Source organism: Tachypleus tridentatus, chromosome 11, assembly GCF_004210375.1.
Source record: "Tachypleus tridentatus isolate NWPU-2018 chromosome 11, ASM421037v1, whole genome shotgun sequence".
NCBI lineage: Eukaryota > Metazoa > Arthropoda > Merostomata > Xiphosura > Limulidae > Tachypleus > Tachypleus tridentatus.
The window spans coordinates 43,141,066-43,160,363 of NC_134835.1; the positions used below are offsets into that span (position 1 = coordinate 43,141,066).

The window sequence follows — 19,298 nt, forward strand, 5'->3', positions numbered from 1 at the left end:
TTAAAAAAAAAAATATAATCTGGTTATACAGAAATGCAAAATTAATCCCAGAGCTTCTTTGCAACTTAACTAAGGTACACAAAAATCTCTGTAATTTGATTTACCTAAATATTGTACACTTGTAATGCCAGCAAGATCAATTTTACCACCACCCACCCCTTTTTTTTTTCAGTGGCTCAAATCTTATTGTACCTATGCTAGAAAGAATACCTTCTTTTTAGTATACATCTAAGATGAGCCTTATTTCCTACTGTGGTTTGGGTTACAGCTGTGAGTGTTAATATTTAAGAGTTAACATATTCCAAACTTACATAATCTTTATCACTCAGTACAATCTGACTATATTGGTTTTAATAGTTGTTTCTATTGACAACTTAATGACAACATTGTTGGCAATCATAAGTGAATTATTTTTGCTGTTGCATTTTGCATATACAAAAGTGAAAAAACAAAACAACATTATTCATTCCATCAAGATTGACTAACACCAAGCCTCATCTACAATTAAGACTGCTAAATAATTTTGGTCTTTCACATCAGAATTTTGAAGAAACTGGTTTTTCACTACATCATCATTACACACATATATTAAAAAACTGTTTATCTGTCATCATTGTTCAGCCCAGCTACCTGACAAATTCTTGTACTGACCAAAAGGTTTTCTGAGCAGACGTAAGTGGCAGACAGAATTGCTGTTACATACTTCTGACTTAACTTCCATAACGGGCTAATTAAAATGAATGTTGAGATAAAATGTCTGGAGTCTATAGTATGATATTTCTGTGAATACTGGATATAAACAATAATATTTTATTATTTTGTTTTGTTTTCAGATTGAGGATGAAAGTAGCCCAGAACCACACAAGTATCATCTTCAGTGTTGTCGTGGTGATGCTAAGAACAATTCAGAAGCTGTAAACAATTTTTATGATGTCTACAAAGGAAATGATACGTATTACATTATTAGAGATATTGAACCAGATGTTACCTATTCATTTAGGGTATCAAGAAGAACTAAAAATGACTCCAGTTTTGGACCTTGGTCTCTCATTTATACCAGTGCTACCACTTTACCTCCATATGGTAAGTTATCAGCATACTCCATCTGATAATGTTTGAGTTTTCTGTTCTTTGACCATATTCTGCATCTGTTTGATCATAAAGATTGATGAATATATAAACAGAAGCGGTGTGTTTATTGGAAATCTTTGTACCTCAGTTATTGTTTCTTTTATAAAATGCAGAGAGGGCATCATGCATGTATTCGTCAATAGTTGTAGTAAAAGGTAAAAACTAATATTAAAGTACAGTTTAATGAATACATTGTGGTAGTACTATTGACCAAAATCCAAGAGAAATCCTTTTTTTCCAGTGTGGTATAAATGATTTATTGTTAAAGCTGAATGTAATAGATGTAATATAGTTACAGCTGTGAGTTTAGTCACTACCATGTTAGTCAAGCTTAAGCTTTCAATGTAAGAAAGACTCTTTCTTTTTTATAATTAACACTACTTAACAAAGACTTGTAGTCACATATAGAAATGAGTGATTAATCAGTATAGTCAGTTAACTTTAAGCAGTATCTACAGTGATATTCTAAAATAATTGATTAATCAAAAAATATGATTAAGTTTATTAATATTACAAAAATATAAATTTAAATATCAAGTAATCAAAACTATAAATAATTCAACTGTTGTCAGGAAAATAATGAACTAATTAAAATTATTATTTCTGGTTATTATTGTTTTCAGTTATTCCAGCTATCCAACAATAAAAAAAAAATGGCATTATGGTTTAATATTTTCAATTAATTTAATGTTGCTTAGCATAACCAATCAGTGTCACAAGTTAAAGAAACAATCAACTAATTGAAAAATAAAAATTAGGGTTTTCAATTAATGCTACATACAGATTTTCCAGCTATTCAATTAATCAAAAATCACAATCATGTTTGTTTTTTGTTAACACTCCTACGAAAAGACGTTTCTAGTCCTGATTTCTCCAAGCCCATTCCCCTGGCTGTGGTTTCACTAGATAGTAGATAGGGACAGTGGGAATCTCGTTAATCCATTCATTAATGGATTTAAATGGCAATTTCATTTAAATACAAAATTATTAGCCTAATATTAATAACCTTTCAAGTTGCTCTGGGGCCTATTAGGCCCCACTTTTCGTAGGAGTGTTAAGCAAAATATTACATAATGGGTGGGCTGTCTGTGCTCTTCCCATTACAGATATTGAAGTCCTATAGTTAGTGAGATACGTTTTTTGTTTTTCTTTTGATGATGTGGTAATCAATTAGTTGAATACAACTGATTCACAAGTTCATCATTTAATAACTTAGCAAATTTCACTAATCACCAAACTATAGTCTCACCCTGATATATTGGTTGATAAGCAGTGCTGTATTTTAATACATACCAGAAAAAAATTCCAATAAAGTATGGAAGGGTTGATAGGTATGGAGATCATTTGTACCTTGGCTAGGCTAGAATTATATAATGATTACAAAAAGCCTCCCTTTCCCTACACACACAAACATACAAAGAAAGTTATTTGTATTGATACCAAAATGAACTTTTGTGGATTGGTATCTATACATCTATCTCCAGTAAAGTTTCAAAATACTTGCAGATTTTGCCAAATTAATCACATAAAAGTTTAGACACATTCCCACCTTCAAGTTTTATTATTTTATAATATTTGTTAATTTTATTATTTGTTGACATTGCACATATCAGGTTAATGAATGTGACTGAATATATTAATTACGATTAATTAACAAAAGTAAAGTTCACTATTACAGATTGCTCTCATTCTTGTTAATAATATACATAGAAAATGTGTATTTCTGTTAGTATTACAGTATTGTGTGGACTGTCTGTAAAGAACTTACATTTTTCTCAAGCTAGAGAGATAACATACTTTAAATTGTTAGCAGCTATAACAAAACTTGTGTAGTTATATTCAGTTTTCACTTTCCTGTTTATATCTAATTAGTAAAAACTACAATTTTTACTTCAGTTCCAAAGCATTTATTACAATGGAAGTTGTTTTTAATATGAATTTAATAAACAATAACTAATTCTAATCTTCAACTGAAGTGTAATTCTAATATAATTTCCATTAAATATATAACTTCAGTAAACTTAATTGAGAGTACTTATAGTTTTATCCATTAGCTTAATGTATTTAGGAAATATAAAGTCAAGATTTTGTGTCTTAATAGATTACTTACATGTTTTTATTTTTCAGAGTGGGATCACTCAAACATTGATTATATGTTAACAAATGAAAATAAGATTGCTACAAAATTATATTCAGACTCTCATAGTGTGCTCTGTTCCAAAACACCTTTGCTCAAGTGAGTTAATTTTAATATTTTTAAAAGCTACAATTCTTTCTATATTTCATCATAAATATATTTAATGAGTACATTTAAATATCATTTAGCTAGTCATCAGTATCTCTAAATTAAAAATGTTTCATTCAGTGAAACTGCATATAAAGCTTAGAATATGGTATTATATATTAAAATGATTAAGCTCATTGTAACATAACTTTGGGATTATATATTTGTTTTCAAGTATATACTTCCTAAGAAATTTTAAAATAGGATTTGTTTAAAATCAATAAGTATTGACATTGTCAAGCTAACATGGTGAAACAATGTGTTTGTGTTACCGTGATTTTTAATCTCCAAAAGATTATTGGAGGTTTGTTTTTTGCTATCTGAAGAATACAAAAATTGTGACTGTTAAGCAACTCCTGAGTATATTTTAATGTGATTTGATAAACATAGTCTATGAATGAGAATTAGACAATATATTGAAATTAAACACATTGATTTCGTAACTAAGGAAGGTAGACAACTAAGTTCTTCTTGCTTATGAAACTGTATATAATATTAAAGTTTGAATTATAGTCCTTAGTTTGATTCCACATTTATTGACATAAAGTAAAAAAATAGTACTTCAATAAAACTTTGAATGCAAGTCAACAAATGTGATGACATAGCCTTTGGCCAGTGACCCAATACACAAGGATTAAGTCATATAAGTTACTTGCTGTGAATAATTTTTCATCATCTGCTTTATAAAATAATTGAGAATTTATATAAACTGTACATGTTATCTGTATATTTTTCTCAGTGTTCTCGCATAATTAAACTTAATGCCATCTTAGCTTATACACTACCAAACAAGATTTCTTGTAGTGAATAATTGCTGTTTAAGATTTATTTTATTTTGTATTATATAAGTAAATGCCTTTTATTTTTTCTTTTAATTTTTTGTATCAAGTTTTTATTTTATTCCATTTTTACTTTAATGACATTTGAAATTTTTAAGATGTACATTTTTCTTCTAGAAAATATCATAGATTGTGCTGTATTTTTCAGTCTTGTAACTAGGCAATAATAGAAAATTACCTCTTAAGTTTATAAGCTCATTCAAAGAGAGTATGTAGCACCTTCTTTGGGTATTGGTCATGCTGACTGAACTGAGAACATAATATAAATTTCATATATATTGTTCCAGTCAATGACAAAATGGTATCAACACTATGAATACTTAGCTTTGCTAACTGATGGGATTATTGTTCACAAACCCAGGTATTCCCCATGCTGGCTAATGAGTTAATGTTACACACCAACTACACTTATCAATCTTGCTGACCAATGAGATCATTGTTCATAATTCAAAGGTATTCCCCATGCTGGCTAATGAGTTGATGTTACACACCAACTACACTTATCAACCTTGCTGACCAATGAGATCATTGTTCACTAATCACAGGTATTCCCCATGCTGGCTAATGAGTTGATGTTACACACCAACTACACTTATCAACCTTGCTGACCAATATCATTGCTCACATACCCAGGTATTCCCCATGCTGGCTAATGAGTTGATGTTACACACCAACTACACTTATCAACCTTGCTGACCAATGAGATCATTGTTCACTAATCACAGGTATTCCCCATGCTGGCTAATGAGTTGATGTTACACACCAACTACACTTATCAACCTTGCTGACCAATGAGATCATTGTTCACTAATCACAGGTATTCCCCATGCTGGCTAATGAGTTGATGTTACACACCAACTACACTTATCAACCTTGCTGACCAATATCATTGCTCACATACCCAGGTATTCCCCATGCTGGCTAATGAGTTGATGTTACACACCAACTACACTTATCAACCTTGCTGACCAATGAGATCATTGTTCACTAATCACAGGTATTCCCCATGCTGGCTAATGAGTTGATGTTACACACCAACTACACTTGTCAACCTTGCTGACCAATGAGATAAATGTTCACAAACTTTATGTATTCTCCATGTTCACTAATGAGGTGATATTATACATCATCTATGCATTTCAACCTTGCTGACTGATGAGATGATGTCCCACATTTGAGAGTTAACAATATTGCTGAACAATCAGATGGTGTTACACATTACATGATTATTAAACTTTCCAGTTCATAAGTTAGTTTCATATACACTGAAGTTACCAGTGTTTTTGGTTTAAGAGATGATGTGGTGCATTTGATACCTTGTGATTGATAAGATTAAATTGCACATTCTCTGTTATCAATGTTGTTGATTCATGTTTCACATTCCATTTTATTAAGTTGTTGGTTGATGACTTGACATCTTATAATTCGTATTTTTACATTTGTTGAATAATGAGGGAATCTACATATTTCATTCTACCAACTATGTACACACTGGTTGTTAAGTATGCATAATGATTGTTGCTTCTGTGCAGTATTTGAAGGATAGATCAAGCATACAGTTACCTGCCATTCACAACAGCAAGAGGTTCATGGATCTCTTCTGTAGAAGTGTTGTAGTGATATGCTATTGCAAGTTTCTTAATGAAAGAGACAAGACTGTGTGTATAAAGGACAGAAAAACATGGATTTTAATGACCAAAGAGATGAGTCACAAAAATAGCTGACTTTGCCACAGGGGAGCTACTGTGATGTGACTGAAGTTAAGATAAATAAATGAACTGTATTTAAATAAAGTAAAACATGTAAATTGTATATGGTAAGATAAGATGTAAATAAACCTTACCTGAAAATCAACTGAAAGTTATAGATATGAATTATACAGAAGTTGCCACATACTATCAGCAGAACTGTTAAGAAACATGCAGATCTAACTTCCACAGTATGGTCTTAACTCTAGCAAAATTTAATAATTCTTATTGAAAATGACAAAACTGTTCCCACAGTCCATGTTCTCTTTGTAGCTTACTAACCACACAGTTGAATCACATGGCTGGAAGCATGTCTGTTCCACGTGACAGTTTCAGAGGAATCCTTGGTACACATGATAATGTAGGATACAATACAACTTTTCAGTGAAACAGCATGTAGTTTTTTTGAATGATTCCTGCTATAGAAAGTAACACCTAGGATTGAATTGGCACTTGACTTCAACCAGTGTATATTAGCTCTCTAGAAAAATGTAAACATTTTATATGATATAAAAGATGTATCATAGGACTGTGAGATATGTGGTATTTGTATGCCGCAGATGCATACGTTATGCTAGTTATTTTTATCTGACTGCTGAGATTAATGTTTTATATTATTATATTTTCTGCTTTCACCCATGTTGAATGATAAAAGTGTCTCGCAAATTCATGCTACTAATATTGCCCTTTTATGAGATTTCTATGCTCACTCTATGGTTAATTTCCTTACTGATGAAATTAAACTATACACTTGTTTATCAAAGCTGTTTATGATGAATGTTGATGTACACCTTGTGTTTATTATGTTGACTTATGAGATGACACACAGAAACAATCTTTTGTTTTTACTGTGATAACTTCAAAATTTTCATTTCACATGTACTATTGATACAGTCTTTTAAAAAAATATATTTTTGTTACTTTTGGTACTATCTATGTATTTTGTATTTGTATTTTCTAGTATCCCTCATTCCTTACATTTCCGAATTCTGGATGTTGGAAAGACACCAAAATTAGATGAAGGGATAGCATTAATTGATGCAAGTGTTCATACTCAAAGTACAAAGTTTACATTCCTTCAGCAGGGTGTTGTTTTTATCAACCTACAAGGTAAGAAAGGTGGCAGAAATCTTAATGTAATAATGTGGAAAATACCATAAGTAAAAAGTGCATATTTATCATAAGTTATTTCACTTGTACTAGTGTGAATTCATGTTTCACTTTAGTAAGATATATTAGAAGTATAGGAATTATTTTACTGTAGGTATATTCAGAGCTGAATGACACAAATGACTTGACAATTTTTTTGAGATATCAAAAAGAAGAAAACACATTAATCTAGTTAAACAGTTTTAAAGCCAGGTTTGTACACTGTATTGTAATAAACAAGCAAAAATTGCTTATTTAAGACACTCGGTAATTTTTAATATAATATTTCTTTTTAAGTTAAATACCTTTTTTAGTAGAATATTTTTCTATATTGTAACCAGTATTGTTTTCATTAGATCACTTTCTATTTGTTGGTTGGCCTTTTGGGTATAACTCTATATTTTAGAACAGGTGAGCTGGGTTTGAATCTGTGTGATACCACAAAATATGCTGTACACTTTAAGCAGCAGATACATTACAAGACTGAGAATGAATCCCTTAGCATGGATAGTGGGTTCTGCTGACTTGTAGTCTTCTCTCTGGTTAGTAGGGGCATCAGCAGGTAGCCTTTGTAGCTTTGTCACAGTTACAAAATACAGTTTCTCAGTTTGGAAAGTTTTGCTAAGTAAGTGTCATCTGATCTGTGCTTTATTAAAGAAACTTTTTCAAAGCTATTTGATCTTGAGTTTTTGAATAGCTAACTTATTTTTCCACGAGCATTTTGGACAAGCTATTATTATAAATGGGAGCATGTTGGTCAAGTAATTTGGGTTAGAAGCACTTTGTTTATTTAAGAAGTTACTGTTGGTATTCAGATCTTCAGATATACTTCTGTAAGTGGGTTTTTCTTTTATTTTGATTGTCAAAGTTTTTCTCATTAGAAACATATGTGAAGTATGAGAACAAAATAATAGGAAGGCAACATTTTCTTACAAGTATGCTGTGGCTAAGTAACTTTTTCATTGTGTTTGTTATATGCAATTTAATTTTTAACAAATTTATTTTATCCAAATAGGTGTTCTGTTTAGAAGTGTGATGGTTCTCTTGAAGATATTTTGAATGAAAAACTAACTCTCTCTGTTCTGACCAGACAGCTTTTTTTTTTTTTTTAATCAGTCAGCCTTTTTTCCAGAGATTAGTCAGCCACTACATCACCTTCTGAAGTACATTGGTTACATTCATTTTTAGCCACAACACAGTGGCTCATAGAACAGCTTCAAGTGTTTTAAATACAAACCTTTAACTTCTAGCTCTGTAATATATTTACCAATTTGAGGTCTAATTACATTTTTGGACTCAAAAGGTCAAACCCTTTTGATTTATGTATTTGACTACTCTTAAGGTTTCATAGATTAATTTATTGTAGGTAGTTTGTTAGAGTTCCTGATGAGTAACAAAATCCAATTGGGTGTATGTGCACACAATGCTTGGTATTGCTGGGGCACAAAAATATAACTAACATAAAGAAAAAAAAATGCCACAACTATTGAGGGTTCTCTCATTTCTCAAGAGTGGCTTGATTAAACAGACTTCTTCAGTTAAATGTTGGTAAATTTTTATCATAAGTTTTTGGTCATCATTTTTTGTCTTCAGATTTTATCTTACATGATCATTTTTTTCAGAATGCGTTACTCAAAAATATTTGCATTTCACTTTAAGTGTATGTTGATAAACAGTCTTATCTTCAAGTTTGTTTGTTTTTTATTTGTTGTTATAAATTTGCTCTTTAGGAACATGTTGGTCAAGCAACATTTTTCTTAAATGAAATTTTGGTGAAGCAACTGCTTTTGAGGAACATTTTGACCAGGCTTCTTTTTTTTTTAGCCACTCAAGATGGATTGCTGTACAAGGTGAAGAGACCTTCCAGAGAAGGTTCTGTACTTTCAGTTTACCTCCTCTGGAATCTGAACATCCACCCACTTATTTCTATGCATGGCAACCAGTGAGTGGTGAAGCAACAGCTTCAGACTGCTCTCAGTCGCTTGTTGAAGTGGACTATAGCAAATGGTTTTGCCTATTCTTTTTCCAAAACCATTTGCCTGCACTTTTGCTATCAATGGGATATACACCATGATTATAAACTCTGTCCTGAGTGAAATGTTTGTGACTCATTTTTGTCCTTAACTTACTTCCATTCCTCACATCAAGCAGCTATGTGTCAAATGTACATCCTCTGTCATCTCTTACACCTTTTGGTGTAAGGTTGATGTTTTATGATCAAGATTTATTGTGCCCTCATATGCTCCAAACTGGACCATGCAACTTTATCTATGGTGTTCTACCAAGACCTTGGCCTTGAAGGTGCTGGACCACATTCACCATCTGCACAGGGGCTTTCCACATTTCTCAAACTTAGAGTTTGTACACTGAGTCCCTATGTACCTCCTCTTTACCTTCACCATTTGCAAATTTCTTTGCAGTATGCTATTAAACTTTGATCCTCACTACAGCATCCCACTTGGGGTTGTCTTTCTCATGGACAGAAGAACAGTAGACCATCTATTCTGAAAAAGTATACTCTTTCAAAATAGATGGCCTGCTATTCATCCTTTTGGCCTTCATATCCAAGTGCAGCTAGCTGAGTTGGGTGTGTCATTGGATGATGTTTCTTTCTCCATTGATCAACTCATCCTGTCTTGGCTTATTACCATCCTCACCTATGACCTATCTTTGAGCCATCTGAGGAAGATGAGTACTCCCAACTGGAGTATTCAAACTATTCTTTTCAAAATCAGGTGACTGTGGAGTTCATCATGGATTGTAGTGACTTGGTGGTTGGTCATAGGATTTTTTCTACAGTTTCTGTGTTCACTGCAGAGTTGTATGCCATTTCTCTTGGTGTGGATTTTTAGAAGCTGTGGAATACATAGATTGTACTATTTACTCTGACTTTCTTAGCTCTACTGACCCTGGAATCATCTAATGTTAGTTCTAATCCTGTTCTTATCAATATTCAACAACTGTGGGCTCATTTTTCTCAATTTTATCTAGTTTTTATGGATATCTGGCCATGTCAGCATTCGTGGGTACAAGCTTGCTGACACTGGAACTAAGCATGTCTGCTCTAATGCAGTCATGGCCATGCGTATCTTGTATATGGACTATGTTCATGTATTTAAGGCTAGGCTTTGTGCCAGTTGGCAGTCATCTTGGAATGAGCAACATCATAACAAGTTTTCCCAGATCAAACCTTCTCTTGTTCTGTGGCTGTCTTGTTTCTGTAAAGATCAGGAGAAGGAAGTTGTTCTAAGCAGGCTATGTATTATCCACAGTTTTTAATTCATCATTTTATTCGGGACTGATCCACCAATGTGTGGTCCTTGTGACACTCAAGTCACAATAGCCCATGTTTCACTGTCAAGCTGTCACTACAAATGTTAGTGATGACACCATTTTATACTGAAACAATATAATTAAAACACTGACAATGGTGATACTGTCCAATTTCCTTGTGTTTTTAACTTTTTGAGCCATTGACCATTTTTAATTCAGTTTAAATCTTTTCATCTGAATTGTAGACATTGTTTCATTTGTATATTTTTATAATACTTTTACATTTTTACCAGTTTTTTGACACATATAGCCTAGTTGCTTTGGTCCAATAAAAACCTTTTTTTCAAATTGTTTTAGTTCAAGTTAGTCACTGTTGAAGAGTGTTGCTCTACAGTGGTTGGTTATTTTTCCCCATTAATTTTGATCATGTGATATTTCCTGTAACTGAAGTAATGGTGGGCAGGCTACAGTCTGTTCTTTTAATTTGTTCCATCTTCATAATTTTCTTTGAAAAAGTGTTACTTTGTCAGATGTTGGTGAGTTTAACATATTAATCAAGCATGTTTCATTCTATTCATTTTGTTTTTGTTAATGGCTATAAAGTGATGACATAGTGGTTTCTACTGTATGATTGTCTGTGTACCTTTTGGAAGACAGTTTAGGATACAGATTTTATATACCTAGACATTTTTTTGGTTATTTTTCTGCAATATAATTTTGGACAGGTGACCTCTTTTTCAAGTTTTTTTAATTGTTTTGTTTTCTTCTAATGAGCATTTTAATTTCAGCAATTTATTTCATTCAAGAACATTTCTGGACAGTTTTGTTTTTACAGTATCATTTTCTTCAGTGTGAGTTGATTTTGTTTTAATGAGAGTTATTATGATTGAAATGTTAAATTTAAATCATTTTTAATCATATTTATGATAACATTTTGCTATCTGTGTTATGATGCTCATATAAAGAAAGTAGGAACACTTTTTTGAATATATTATCTCTCTTTCTTAACTGATGTATTTTTTTTACATTTGTGGTATCTGTTTCAGGCGTTGTTTTCGTTAATGGCTATAAAATGATGACAGAGTTGCTTCCACTGTGCCGTGGATCATCTGTGTACTTTTACGTGGAACCTTTGGATTCAAACAAAAAAGTAAGGGTAATGATTGAAAGTGGAGATGGACAGATAACTTATGATTGGAAGACAGTTCAGAATAAAGGTCATAAATACCTAGACATCTATTTTGGTATGTTCTTCAGAGAAGAAGGTTGGAAGATTGTGGTGGAGTAATACAGGGCATAATGTGAGAAAATGCTTCCACTTCCAGTAATAAACAGGAAAAAATATTATACCATTTTTTATCTCAAAATAAAGTTTAATCCTATAATTCTTTGTCCTATTTCTTAGTAAAAATTTTACTGTACAGACACTTCACATAACTGTGTTAACCCAGTGCTAGTTCACTGGTGATACATTGTAAGTAAATGTTTGGTATATTCATAGAAAGTAATGCAAAGTACTACTGGTTATACATATATATATATATTTATTATTTTGTTAATCCAAAGTAAATGTATTTTGTGAACCCATTTCTTATTTGAATGACTGTTTTGGAAATAAGCTTTTCACATTTTCATTTCCACTGTTTTTTTTTAAAAAAGATCTTCCAGTTAAACTATGTTTTATTGAATTTTCTTCTTTTAACTGCATTAGTGTTTCTTTAATTAACTTTGAAACTACCTAACCTGTAATATGCTGCTTACATTTTATAGCTTGTTTTCTGATTAACCTTGAAACTAATTAAAATACAAGTGTTTACTTCTTCCACTTTTTGTTATAAAACTAGCATTCACTTTTACATAAATTTAAATATGCAAATATTTGTTTTGACTTTGAAATTTTAGATTTAAAATATAAACTTATTTACACATTTTTATACTTTCACTATTTTGAAGATAAAGAAAAAACCACCTTGAATCTAGTTAAACAACATTTGTAACATTTACTGGTTCCATCTGTTTTCTCAACTTAATCTAGAAACTAGTTGAGCACTAAACATTTATAAGATTTATTACTTCCTGATATTTTTTGTTTCTCTAATTAACTTAGTAACTAGTTAAACTACAGGTATCTTCAGAATTTAATATTTCCAGCTGTTTTTTTATAGGGCTAGCATCAATCTCTATAAATTCTGACCATGCAGTACAAATACTTTTGGACTTTTAAATATGAAAGTAAATATAGAAACCTCCAACTTTATAGTTGTTTTGCCCATTTTTATTGTCTTCATGTTTATAAGAAACAAAATCATGAATGTAGTTAAACTGCAAGCATTTTGAGAATTTTTCCTCCTCTAATGAACTTTGAAACCAAACTTCATGTATTCATAGGACTTAATGTTTTCAGCTTCATCAATTATAGAATTATCTTGAAATCTGTTAAGCTACAAATATTCTTAGAATTTCTTAGTTTCAGTAATAGTTTTCTCTTCTCTAAATAACCCTGAAGCTAGTTAAATTGCCATTAGTTTAATATTGTATTAGCAAGATGGTACTGTTAAGAGTGTGAACTTCCATAAATACTTTGTCAGTTTCCCACATGTAAAAGTTAAGTCATCAGTACTTAGCCATTGTTATTACTATTTAAAATTCTATGCAAAATTAATTCAAAGTAATTTTTATGTGTTGCATTAATATTTTTGTTTCTAAAATTCAGATATGTTTAAATAGTATCACTATCACCGGAATTTGCTTTAACGTTAAAGTATTTTTCTCAAAACACTTAAACTTTTTCTCCAATGGTTTTCTCTTAACCAATGAAAAATTTACATACATTAATAATTTATTCTGAAAGTGTGTTTGTATTTTGATACTGTTTTCATACACATTACTTCAAGTAAAATAGTTTTTATGTATGTCCCATTTTATTCAACTTGTATGATGTTTAAATATCTCAGGTTTGTGTATAACAAGATCTCATGTTCTGAAGAAATTATCTCCAACAATTGTATTGTTGCTTCTAGTTTATTCATTATTAAACTTATGATGCTCTTGTCTATGCCAGTTATTTCCATCTTTTTTACAACTGTGGACCACTTCATACAATATTTACTTTATTATAAAACAATATACTTCAGTAGTTACATTCATAAAGGTAGATACTGTTCAATCCTCTTATGTAGACTAGCAGTTGAGAACCAATGGTCTTTACACACAATGCCAAAGTAATGAAACTAAATTAACCAGGTTAGCCATAATTATCTGTTGTGAACCATTTATATCTATACAGTGAGTGCTCTAGTCATTGGATATTGTTTACAACACAGGCACAATTCTGCAGTTTCTTGTAGGTGTGGCTTTAGTCAGAAGAGGCTATTTTTACATCTGTATAGCAGAATACTGTGAAGTAATCAGAATTAATCTGCAGTGAACAACTTTAGTTAATAACATGCATGTCAAAACCTAACATACTTGGGTATCCATTATATATATTTTTGATATTCAAATATACAAATCTATCTATTTATATATCGATGTATTCTGGTCTAGGGAGACAATTCTTTACTCTCAAGAACCTTCTGATAAAAGTAGGGTTGTGATTTCTGATTAACTTTCTTTGGGGTTGCCCAAACTTATAATCAGTAGGTTAAATCTTGGAATGTCTGGTAACTTCCATTTCACCACCTTCAAGAATCATCTATCTATACTATAGCTTGTAGCTACTTGTAAAGAAACGTCATCTGACGTCACAGCCTAAACCTTCTATTAAGTTTAGTTATGTTATTATTCAAGTAACACATTTTAATCATTAGCCAGTTGATAACAATTATGAAATACTAGAGTCAAGGTGGGACAAAACATATTCCCATATTTTTTCATAACTTGGTATCTTGCTGTGAAATTTAACAGTGTAATCAATTTGTTTCATTGGACACCTAACTAGTAAAAAACATCCACTTTATAATGAGTGAACTTAGTAAAGTAAATGTCATTCACAATTCATACAGTTCCATTCAAATTTAAAACGAACATGAATTATGCAAGATGTGTATTCAATAACTTTTTTTCATATTACAGCTAATTAACAGATCAAATATAAGTCACTTTAATATTAGATTATGATAGAATCCTACAAATTCTACTTCACCACTCATTAAAGAAAAATCAGATAAAGCATAAAGTTCTTTAACAAAGTACATATGTTATAAAATTATAATTATTGTTCTGATTTTCATGTAAATGGATGTTATTTGTTGGTGCAGTGGTAGGGTAGTTATGTAAGGAGCATCATTTGGTTAGTATATGAAACGATTGTTTCAACAAGACTATTATGACTTAATCTGTGGCCAATCTAAAGAACGTTAATAAAACCTATTTAGCAGTATTAGAATAATACTCATGAAATATCAAGTGTGTAAAATAATAAACATGATTACCACTCTGAGTCAGAAGAACTAATAGAAACTTTGCATGAGGAATTTTCATTCAACAAAAGCAATATTAGGCTTACTAAAAATTCATTATTATTGTTCTAAGCATGCTACTGTATATGTGTAAAGGTTCTTTGAACCTTAAACTGTAAGAAGACACATGAACAGTAAATATTTCTGCATTGTAGTTTTTAGACAGACATGCTTGTAGACCATAAAAAATCATGGTACGTATTAGTAACACAATTTATTATACATATGTAACCAAACTTGTTTGTTTAAAAAAATCTACTAAAGAAAAAATTTTATATAAAAACATTAGGGTAACTGCTGACAAAAGAAACTGAATGTTTCAAATAAGCCCAAGCAGAAACCATCAATGCAATTAGTTATTTCTCTGCAACAAAAGTTAGAAACTACAAAACTATAAGCAGTTTATCAGATTAGTTGTAGACAAGTACTGCACGTTTTGAAACTTTTTATTAATGGTAAAAGCTTTCATATAAAATTAACAGCCTAGTTTATTTGTTTCTCACCAAAATATATTACAGCTGAAAAAGCATCATTTCTCTTCCTTCTACATGCTGTAAACTATGATCTCAACTCTTATTAAAACAGTTATAAATATGCAAATAACTCATTGTTTTAATGAAAGCCTGTTGCCCAGAAATCACCTACATTATATTAACATGGGTGGGGTCAGTCCATATTAGAGAAAAAATACCGATTATAATTCTGAACTTGCTATGTGTATTATCATGAAATCTGACCTTTTAGTAAAATGTACACAACTATTGTATACAAAAAAAGCAATTGTATCATAAAAGTAATTATACTCAAAATGTGTTGGAGTGTAAGGTGATGTTTATGTCAAGAATGGAAATACTTCTGTCCATATGATTTATATATTGCATTTGTATAACCTCTAGAACCTTTGAAATGCACATCTAGTTTTCAAGTTTCCCTGTTTATTACACTTGATATTTATTGTTGTCTACCATGTACTGTTGCTAAATTAGAAATGTTTGGTAGCTCTGACATCAAATATATAATACCGTGTTGAATGTCACCCTGAAATATTTTAGGGCAGGCATACTTTGACCTCATACAGTCTACATGGAGTTATGGAAAAATTGTGAAAGTTGAATAAACTCATTACAGTTATGCATTAACCAAGTCTGTATTATATTTAATAATACAACTTTGTATATACAAAAATTGCAGTTATTTTCTTAAATACTTCTCTGTAGTTGTACACATACTACTGTTACAAGAACAAACCAATCATATAATGAGTAAATGCTACAAAGGAAATACACTAGAAGATGGATGCTTGCTTGTTAATTAAGTTTATATTGGTCTCTTCTGTGCAAAGAGCAGGTCCAATAGCTATCCATATATTTATATTTACAAAGTTTGGTTTCCTTAAGCATTTGATGAACTTGCAAGTTTATGCAAAACCTTTGAAACCATAAATTAATATGGATGGGTAAAACTGCAGTATCTATATTCAGTACTTCTGAACTTTCTCATAAAAACTGGAAAAACAAAATTTTCTATCTGTTGGTAAAGTTTCTTTAAGTTTACTATTCAGGCTGATTTTGAAATCTAATTTTTAATTGTTAATCATCATACTATGATCACCAGTTCTTTCAAACCTTAGTGTTAACTGTATATTGTACTTGTAAAGTTATTTTTATATGCACTGTGTGTTTTGTAATTTCAAATATTTAGTAATTTTTTATACTTCATTAATGTTTTTAATATTTACTGGTTCATTGGAGTATAAAAACTTATTTTAGATCTGTTGTATAAAGGATCTCTGTGTGTGTATATATATATATATATATATACACACACACTTATCATATAACATTAAGCTCAGTATGAGAAACCTCTATCAAAGTACAGCCCTGGGAACAGAAATAGTGGGCGTAACAACATCAACGAACCTTTTTGTCGACAGAGGCTTTTGCATCCATTATATTAAACTAAATACTTAAAAGTCACCCTTTATCATTCCAAGTACTTACCAAAGTTTATCCTAAACTCCCTTACATTTACTGCATCCATCACATGAGGGCAACCCATTGCAAAGGCCAACAATGCTATGAGAAAAATATAGTGGTCTAATCTGAAAATGACTCCTACTCTGCCCAAATCTGTATTTGTGTCCCCTATTCTGGCCATTCTCACCATAAATACAAAATATATCACCACAATCAATTTATTTAACAATGCTAAGCACCTCAGTCAGAGCATCCAACGTTTTTTTCTAAGAGAATATTCAGATTTTATCCTATCTTCATATGAAAACCTTTCCATCCCAGGTATCATCTTAGTAGCCCACTTCCAAATCTTTTCCAATAAATCAACGTTGATTCTATGTTAAACAAGAGGTTAACATGAGTTTATTAATATACTGTTAGGAATATGGTTGTTTCAGATTGTCTAAATAGGAATTATACTAAATTACTTGGTTTTTATAAACAATAAAGTATATAATGTAAGATAGTTATTGGATAAGTTTGGTTTGTTTTGAATTTCATGCAAAGCTATACAAGGGCTATTTGTGCTAACTGTCCCTAATTTAACAGTACAAGACTAGAGGGAAGGCAGCTAGTTATCACCACCCACTGCTAATTCTTGGGCTACTTTTTCACCAACAAATATTGGGATTGACCATCACATTTTAACTCCCCATGGCTCAAAGGGTTAATATGTTTAGTGTGACAGGGATTCGAACCCGCGACCCTAGGATTACGAATCGAGTGCCTTACCACCTGTCCATGTCGAACCATCGGATAAGTTATCCACACACACTTAATACATAAAACACTGTGTAACACAAAGTTTTTTGTAACATTTTACTGGTAATAAGTTATTATATTAATATCTTGAATAGTAGCTTCATTACATTTACATTCAGTATGTTGAAAAACACAAAAACTGTTTAAACAAGTTTTTAAATATTTAACAATGTCAAATCAAATTAATTTAACCTTAACTTTTTTTTTGTTTTCTTTAATCTAGCTTTCATTTTGCTGTAATACTATAGACAGTAAAACAAAACCTGTTTAGTTTTTGGTTGTTGTTAAACACACAGCTACATAATGGACTACTTGGCTCCTGCCCACAGTGGGTATCAATACCCAATTTTAAGTGTTATAAGACCTTATACTTACTGGCAACATTTGTTTAATATAGAAAGTAGTATTGGATGAGGCCTGTTTCATGAAAGTTCATTAAACTGGTTTTAGTTATTATTTGGTATGTTTACAATAATTACTATACAAATATGCAAATTTTTCTCTTTAAATTTATGCTATGAAAAGAGTTGATCATTTGTATTATAGATTTGTTTTTTTTTCCTTTTCATATGAATAAAACTTGATACAAAATGAGCTTCTGTTCTGAATTGTGTTTTCTTTGTTCTATACAAGTGTTGGATACAACACTTTATGGCCATTATATAGACACATGACGATTTTGATACTAACTTTTAGAACAGTTTGTATAAGAGATTTTATACTGAAGATTGGCATTTTGCTGAAATAGTTATAAGTAAAAAACTAAATTATGACACAACATGCATGTTTTGAACAACAGAAGAACTGGACAGCTCTCATGATTTACCTGTGGTTTTATTTTAAAATAACACAGTGGTTTATTTGGTATATAACATAGATTTGTGTGGAGAGCCTAATAGAAGTTTAAAACTCCTAAAAAGTAAGGAGAAATTATCCTACCTTTGAAGATCTGGGGCATGAATTTCAGTGTAATTTACTCTAGATAAGTAATATCTAGAACAACCTAACGTAAAGGATAATACTTACACTCATTAACAAGTGGGCTCGGCATGGCCAAGCGTGTCAAGGTGTTTGACTCATAATCAGAGGGTCACGGGTTCGAATCCCAGTCGCACCAAACATGCTCGCCCTCTCAGCCGTGGGGGCATTACAATGTGACAGTCAATCCCACTATTTGTTGGTAAAAGAGTAGCCCAAGAGTTGGCAGTGGGTGGTGATGACTAGTTGCCTTCCCTCTAGTCTTACACTGCTAAATTAGGGACGGCTAGCGCAGATAGCCCTCGAGTAGCTTTGCGAGAAATTCAAAAAACAAACAAACATTAACAATTGTAGGTGAGCACACAATGCATCAGGTACACCTCAGGCTCTTCTAATGAATGGATATTATGCAGCAAATAATCCATTCTAATAATGACAACTGAACAAAAGAAATCTGCAATTCCTCTTGTAATAATAAAAAACAACAACTAAATGACTAAATATTGTGATCACTGAAAAAACAAAAACAGGATTATAAAAAAATCATATCCACTGATTAGAAGCCTTATTAAAATTATCTGAATCAAAAACCTTTCCATTATTTATTTAAATGTTACCTAGCCCCACTTAAAGAATTAGCACTTGACAACTGTAATATG

The 19,298-nt window shown here is 31.2% G+C and overlaps 1 protein-coding gene across 4 annotated transcripts in view; it reads left to right on the forward strand.

Annotated features, from left to right (window-relative positions):
- LOC143232046 (cytokine receptor-like factor 3) overlaps positions 1-13,477 on the forward strand; it is a 31,186-nt gene extending 17,709 nt beyond the window's left edge. For all 4 annotated transcript variants that reach the window (XM_076467059.1, XM_076467056.1, XM_076467057.1 and 1 more), the window contains exons 6-9: positions 834-1,083; positions 3,259-3,367; positions 6,964-7,112; positions 11,471-13,477. In XM_076467059.1, the coding sequence (XP_076323174.1) occupies positions 834-1,083; positions 3,259-3,367; positions 6,964-7,112; positions 11,471-11,712 (750 nt within the window). In that variant the 3' untranslated portion in view covers positions 11,713-13,477. The remainder of the gene's footprint in view (positions 1-833; positions 1,084-3,258; positions 3,368-6,963; positions 7,113-11,470) is intronic.
- Positions 13,478-19,298: the final 5,821 nt, after the last annotated feature.